The sequence below is a fragment of the Primulina tabacum genome, chromosome 11, assembly GCF_025594145.1.
Source record: "Primulina tabacum isolate GXHZ01 chromosome 11, ASM2559414v2, whole genome shotgun sequence".
Classification (NCBI taxonomy): Eukaryota; Viridiplantae; Streptophyta; class Magnoliopsida; order Lamiales; family Gesneriaceae; genus Primulina; species Primulina tabacum.
Window position 1 is genome coordinate 17,990,375 of NC_134560.1, and position 8,014 is coordinate 17,998,388.

Consider the following 8,014-nt stretch of genomic DNA (forward strand, 5'->3'; position numbering starts at 1 on the left):
TTTTAAACTTAAATAAATAATTTAACAATTTAAATAAATACATGGGTTTTATGTGTACTGATTTTGGGCTCTACAGTTTGACTGATGCAAATACCATTATCCAATTGTTTCACTTGCAAACCAAGAAAGAATTTCAGTTCACCCATGATACTCATCTCGAACTTGTCCTGCATTAGTTTAGCAAACGTTTAACATAGTTTGGAGTTAATTAACCCAAAAATTATATCTTTAACATAAATTTGCACTAATAAGGTCTCTTTTGGTGAATATAAATAGAGTCTTATCAACAGTGCCTATAACAAAATCATGCTCAATTAGAAATTTAGACAGCGTTTCATACCAAGATCTTGGAGCCTGATTTAAATCATATATAAAGCTTTGTTTAAGTAATAGACATAATCAACAAATAAATGGTTGACAAAATATGGTGGTTGTTCAACATAAACTTCTTCTTGTGGTGTCCATTCAAGAATGAGCTCTTTACATCTATTTGATAGACTTTGAAATTTTTGTAAGAGGCATAAGCAAGAAACATGTGGATGGCTTCGAGTCCTACTATTGGTGTCTATGTTTCATCATAATCAATTCTTTCTTCATGCTTGAATCCTTGGGCAACTAATCTTGCTTTGTTTCTTAATATGGTTTCATCTTCGTTTAGTTTTTTCTTGTACACTCATATTGTACCTATAACTGATTGATCATCTGCCATCTGTTTCTTATAGGAGAAGTTGGGTTACCTATTACCAATTCGAGTGGATGATACGTCTTCTATCTATAATAAGCTTCATCATCGTTATTGAGTAGAGCTGAATCAGTTGGGTTGACTTCAGTTTGGTTCTGCTCAGTTGAGTTGATATCATTTTGGTTCTGCTCATCTACGTTAAACCTCCGTGTTATCCTGGGTCAAAGGACTAATGGTGTACAACCATAACCGCAGACTTGTCCACTCGATTAATGATAACCATTTAGAATGTCCGAGGAAGGTTGTTCAATGATTATTCAGATGATGTATGTCCACGATTGAAGATAATATTTAATTCGGACAAAAAATTTAATGGGGAAAAAACCGTTCTTGTAGCTTAGAAGGGGAAAGAAACAAATTTTCGTCTCTTTCGTCGATAGCTGTTAAGCAACTGGTAAAGCTCCTCAGTATCATACAAATACCAAGTCATCCAGGTCCAAACATTTGAGAGAGAAAAAAATAATGAATAAAAGTTGATATTCTACATAAAATCCCTAAAAATCACAAAAGAATGCATACTTCGTCTTTGCCTCAAGGCTTGGAGTATGATACCATACAAAACAAAAAACATCTTCCGAACGATGGTCTAGACCATTTTGACCATTTTAGCCTCCTTAAAAACTCATGGAAACTGAAAAGACCCTCCGATTTCGGTACTCCCAGCTGGTGGAGAAATCGCGACCCAGAGAAGAGAAATGGTGATAGCTATAAGTCCTGACCAGACAAACACGATAGTCGGTGTCCGACCTCTACGTCCCATCAACCCTTTCGCGAAAGGATACAAATGAGCTAAAACCCAGAAGCTAAAGAAAACACCTCCAAGCAAACGGCTCCACTGCGGGATAGTACTGTAAATCGTCCTGCTAACGCCTACCGCTATAGCAATCAAGTTTGTTATCATGATAGTAATGGGGGGAATCATTAGAGACGACCATTTTAAGATATAAAGATCGGCAAAATCATGGTCATTCTCATCGCCAGCGGATTTTGATGTCAATGTGAATGAGATTTCGATTCCAGCCACCACCTTTAGCAGCCCTTGTAGCACAGCAGCAAGATGAGCACTTGTTCCTCCGATCAACCAGAATTGCTCATTCCTCCACCAGTCTTCGAGGTTTATACCAGACCACTTGATTTCAAGCACAGCTAACATGCAGAGAGTTAAGGTGATTACAAGAAGGTAAGTCAAGAATGTGACGTTTAGAGTTTGGACAATGAATTGACCGGAGAAGAGCGACAATGCCGGGAGGAAACAATAGACGATTAGAAACAAGGACGTAAACGGATAGATGCCCACATTAAGATAAGCCACCCTTTGTAGAAGTTTCATCTTAGGACTAGCTAGAAATGCATTATTTCGTGAAAAGAAGATCTCAACTGAACCTGTGGCCCATCGAAGCACTTGATGAAGCCTGTCTGTCAGGTTAATAGGTGCAGTGCCACGGAAAGCATCGCTCTTGGTGACGCAGTATATAGACTTCCACCCTCGGTTGTGCATGCGGTATCCTGTCACCACATCTTCTGTCACAGAGCCGTAAATCCACCCCACGCGATTGCCCCATTCGGTTTTGTCTTCATACCAACAGGAGATAACACTGATAGCCTCTGCAACAGTGGATGCATCAAGAAGTTCCCTTGAAATTGTTAGAGCACCAGGAGGTCGTCCATTCTTCACGGCAGGATGATCTGCGAGTGGTCTGCCTTGAAATTCTGCAACTGGAATGGAATCGATCAGGAAACTCGAGTTACCAAACCTTTTAGAGAAAAGAGAAGGATTCATTTCCTCATCATCAGGATCCCCCATTCTAAGTGCCCGGTGCTCATCGGGTGCGGTAGAAATGGATGCATTTTTCTTCGGACGAGCAAAACAACAGCTGCAACAGCCAGAATGGTCATTTGATCGAGGCGGGTCAAAGCCATAAAGCGCAGTCCGTCGAAAGAGGCACCCAGTGCCAACATAAACCGGACCCTGAAGCCCATCTAGAGCACGCATGTTGACATCAAAGAATACTGTGTTGTGATTTGCGTAACGGTCGGACGGGTCTATTCCCTCGAATCTTTGAGGAAACTGAACATAGCAAAGCCGGTCTCCACCGCGGTCCATCATAAAACACATGCCTTCTCTTATTGCCTGGGAGTTGTAGATGTAGTGATCACAATCAAGATTTAGCATAAAGGGGCCATTGGACATGATCGCTGAGGCTCGAACCAATGCATTCATGGCCCCGGCTTTCTTATTGTGATCATACCCAGGTCGTTTTTCCCGAGAAACATACACAAGCAAGGGGAGTCGGATATCTACTTCAGTAAAATCAAGTGGACTGCTGTCTTCGGTGCCGTGTAGAGGTTCGTCGCTCGGAGGTTTCAGCATTACCTGCAATTTACATAGCCCAACAACATCAAGACCAGCAAGAACAACCAGCTCAAAGATTTTGTCTGATAAAACAAGTAGGAAAACTAATAAGCCACTGTTTCAGAAGTCGTAAAAGGATAAATAAAACGACAACTTAATTTGTTCCTAAAAACATAGATCCACATTCCACACATGATGATGTCACAAGGTAGATCAGTTTTTACAAGGAACGGTGAGATTTGAGATTGACTGGCCAAAAGTATAAACAAAGTGCACAACAAAGCACTAAAGAATACTAAAGAGTAGATAAGATACTGAAAATGCTCTGACCAAGTACCGAAAACAAATGGGAGGGCATAAGTCGTGAATATCTAAGAAGGAAAGTATTTCACAAAAGAAAAGAGGGTAGGTCATCGGAAAGAGATAAGGCATTCCAGACTAATGATTGATACCTCCACCTGATAAAGATAAATTAGTAAAAGATTTTAATATCCAAAGGACTTTAAAACTACCTGTATGATTCCAGCATGGTCACCTTTAGAGTGTTCGGGAGCAGAAACCATCCAGGTGCCTGGCCAATGTGTGCCATCTGCCATCCATGTTGCTCTAGAGGCCTTCAGAGGTTCCATCAGTTCATCATCAGTGACCTCTCTCTGAAGCTTCATGGCCTTGATTTCTTCTCTAGCGTTATAAGCATCTGAGCGACGACGAATTGAATCAGGGAGTCCATTGATTCTAACCTTGAACTCATCATACTCACGTTTAACCCGTCTACGATCCTTGACAAAATCTGGAAGCAACTTGTTCTTAAAATGGTCTTTTTTCAAGGAGAAATAAGATTCAGGATTCCTTGGTTCAATATCATGTTTCCGACAAAATGGCACCCATATATTAGCGAAACTTGCAGCTTCTGCCATAGCCTCAAAAGTTAGAAGTGCACCTCCATCATCAGAAACATAGCAAGAAAGCTTCTCAACAGGATAATTAGCTGCAAGAATGGACAAAATAGTGTTTGCTGTAACAAGTGGCGGTTCCTTTTCGGGATCAGCTGTGGAAACAAACATATCGATTCCTGGAAGATCAGATTTTCCGGTGGGATTTGCAGGACTTGGTGTTTCAAATTTTTCTTTTAAAACATTAAGATCAGTCGCGCGATTAACAGGGCAGAGCTTTGGAAGCTGATCAAGTAACCACGAGAAAGCAAACCAAATCTCACAGATTACAGACATCAACCACAGCCATCTTGCCTCCTCGTTGGGGTGGCTGACTCTCCAATGAAGAAATAATCCGAGAACAACCATACGTACAAAAATCAAGAGTCTGGAATTGTATAATTACAGGAGTTTATTGTCAGTCTTTATCAAAACTAAAGATCTAAACAACATACAGACGGGTAGATTCACAACACTAAGAATAATAAAAGAACATCTAGAGGAGAAAGTCAGCAAAAAAATTTAAAAAGTGATCGTAAAGTTAATTCATATGCTGAAGACAAATACATACAAACAGAAAGGATATGTTTACACAATATTTCAAACTATTATCAACACAATCAATTCAAAGTCGAAGACAAGAACAAACAAAACTTCACATAAACCATAATCTGATTTTTTTACTGCTTTTATAATGCAACACATTTTCATAAAAGATACTCCCATAACCACAGCATCAGCAGATTAATCTAACGAAGCATCAGCACCACACGTTATTTTTTCATGTGTATCTTTTGATGAATCCTTAGCACAGTGAAAGCAATAATAACTCAATAGATAATTCTTGCTAAAAAGATAATTGACCAACTTTTTAAATTCACAATCTGCCAAATATCTACATCACCTTCGTATTTACCTCCATTATACCAACTGTATACTAATTCTATACCTTCAAATGCTCGCTCTAAATCAGATATCAATCCGATTTTTTCCTAACAAAATAGAATTGCAATAGTAACAGCATCAACAAGAATGAAAGGAAACATTACCGATATGGACTGAGTACACCAGCAGGTATCTTCAATTTACGAGTGAGTGGCCTCCACGGCTTGTTGAGAAGTTCCGGAGGCTCACCAGACTCACTTTTTTCACCCATAAATCCTCCATCCTTCGGCCATATGGCATTTCCGTACCCATAAGTTCCCTTAGTCTCAAACAACCATCGATTATTATCAAACTCCACCCCTGTTTGGCTCCTTGCCAACACAGACTGGCTCCTCATCATTGCTGATCTGTTGGCCGATTTCATCAATGACAACCTCCTCTCCATCTTTGACATGCCAACATTTGACGGAAGATGTAACGGCTGACCAGGTTCCACTGAGCTTGTAGGAATTTTGGTATTCTTATATGGTTCTTTACATCCTGGGCAAATCCCATCCGCAGTCTTCACCGAGTCAATGAAACAATCCCTACAAATCTTGAAATCACATTCACATGGAAGAAGATCTTCGCCCCTCTCATCACTCATGACTTTCCCATCACAGCCTGGAATCGAACATGAGGAACCTTTTGTACCAGCCATCTGTGGATGGTTAGTTTCGGATTCAATCACCTTATCCATTAAGTGTGCACGGGTAACACTATTATACCCACCAGTAAACAAAGAACTTGATACGTACTGCTCCTCAACTCTCTGTGATACTGGAGGATGATCCACCACCCTTATTGACATTGCCGGATCCATGGGCTGATTATCAGGTGTTGGTGGTATATGTACAGTATACTCCGAGAATTCAACACCACTCATCTCACTATCAAGACTATCGCTCGACAAGTTGACATATCGACCCGATGATGTCCTCCTTGAAAAGGTCACAGTTGGGGGACTTGGACCCCTCCCGGTATTTGGATCAGAAGGTTTGAAGGATCTTCCTGCCATTCTACCGATATGTTCACAAGAAAATCATATATTTGTTAACAGAACCTGAAAGTCAAGAGAAAACCATAAAAACAAAAAGAGGGAGTCTATAACTCAAGAGTAATTATTCTTATTCCCTAAAGCACTCTTTTCACGATGCACCATAAATTTTCAGTCTTGCGTATCTTTTTCTTTAACAGCAAAGATCATCTTAAGTAAAACACAGAATGATTGAAAACTTATTACACGGTAAATAGCACTATAACTTAAAATGAGATTAAAATATTTATTTTTTATGCAAAATCGTCTACTTTTTTGAACAAAAGTAATAAACACCTACTGCTTTCAAGGACAAATTTCAAATCCTCTCCACTAATCTAAAAGAAAAATATACATAAACTAAGACTAGAGTTAAAAGTACCTATAATCTTCAAAAAGTAGAATAACAGGAATAAACACCTATAATCTTGAAAATGTGAATTGATACAGATGAACGTCACCAAGATCACACGTCATACCTTCTGAAGATCTAAACTTTCTAAGAATCCCAACAAATCTCAAAACTCAAAAACTTCTTCAAGCAAAGAAAATCAATTCAAACTTCAGAACAGACCACGGCTGTCATATATAAGTTAATCAGAAAAGGGGTATGGAGAAGAGGATCAATAGCTTCCCATCTAATACCTAGTCTCCCGATGCTTAAAAAGAAGAGTGCTATCCATATAAAAACAAGGACATGGCCTCCCAAAGACGTGTAAGAAACTATAAAAAACAAATACTAAATTTAATAACTCAAACGTTCACACACATACAAATGGTAAGCTAAAATATAAAAATAATAATTACAACTGTAATACCAAAGCTAAAGCGACCAGGTCTAATATCGTCTTCCCGTAATACATTTTCTTACACGCTAATTTCATAAAAATAACTATTAAAACATACAATTTAACGTCTCTTTCTGGACTCTAAATGGGATCTAGCAATTCAAAGTCCATCCCAAGGACCAGTTATAGAGAAGATAAACTAGCAATTCATCACCAAACAAAATTAAATAGCAACAAAGCAGGCAACCCAAGAAGAAATCGTAAAAGCACATTTCAGTCCCCGGCTAGCATTTTTATACATGGTAATTACACAGTCAAAATAGAATTTGTACACAAACTACATCGTCATAAAAAAACTGGAATAAAAAAACGCAGAGATCTGAGCATTTCAGATGAATCTACCTCGACTAAAGAAAATGTAGACAAATGGGCTACTGTAATTCAGCACAAAACCAAATTTTCTTCCTTGATTTGAGCAGTGATATATGCTTCAAAAGCTTAAAAACCAGATGGGTTTTTTCAAAGAATCTGTAACATCTGAGGATGAACGGCGGATTTGTGTTCTTCTTTGCTGTGAGTTGTGACCAAGTACAATATAACGAAAAATTTTACTTCGGATTTTGTAATAAGAACAATAATTAAAACTGTGAGTTGATAGAAGAGTACTAGATGATGAAACGGCGAAAATTAAGGTGACGGACAAAAGAGGAAATATATTACGCGGATATAGGGTTTTTCTTTTCTTATCTTAAATGGGGATATTATTAATTTAATTAAGTATATATTTAAGTGATGTTACAAAAAAATCTTTTAAATAAAAAATTAAAATATAGTTGGTTATATTATAATTTTTAAAAATTTAGTTTAGCTTTAATCGCCATTGTAATATTTTTTTATTATGATTTACTATAATCTATATAATTATAAATAATTGAATTCAGATGAACAATTTTTATGTCTACACAATGCGTGCTCAAATCGCTAGTTCAGATTAAGTTTCTTGCCAAACTATCATTTATAGTTTATTAAGTATCGAGTATATATAACCAATATTAATTTCATAATTTTTGTTCAAATTTTCCATCCAGAATTCGAACGATGTTTTTGAAAACTACAATAATAAAATTAATAACTTAAATATTGATTGTGGTATACTATTACTATTTAGAATATTCTAATCAGGTTAACTCTATTAGACTGTGTTAACATAAAGAAGTAATTTTGTTAGAACTCTTTCAT

The 8,014-nt window shown here is 37.6% G+C and overlaps 1 protein-coding gene across 3 annotated transcripts; it reads right to left on the reverse strand.

Annotated features, from left to right (window-relative positions):
- Positions 1-1,125: 1,125 nt before the first annotated feature.
- Positions 1,126-7,483, reverse strand: LOC142517727 (cellulose synthase-like protein D2). Of its 3 annotated transcripts, none has more exons than XM_075620123.1 (4): positions 7,178-7,483; positions 5,077-5,970; positions 3,608-4,415; positions 1,126-3,116 (listed from the first exon to the last, which is right to left on the reverse strand). In XM_075620123.1, the coding sequence occupies exons 2-4, from the start codon at positions 5,967-5,969 to the stop codon at positions 1,365-1,367; spliced, it is 3,453 nt and encodes a 1,150-aa protein (XP_075476238.1). In that variant the 5' UTR covers position 5,970; positions 7,178-7,483; the 3' UTR covers positions 1,126-1,364. The 3 variants fall into 3 exon arrangements, with proteins under 3 accessions (XP_075476238.1, XP_075476236.1, XP_075476237.1); XM_075620121.1 differs by having other exon boundaries at positions 5,077-6,014; XM_075620122.1 differs by lacking the exon at positions 7,178-7,483 and adding an exon at positions 6,467-7,162 and having other exon boundaries at positions 5,077-6,014.
- Between the last annotated feature and the right edge of the window lie 531 nt (positions 7,484-8,014).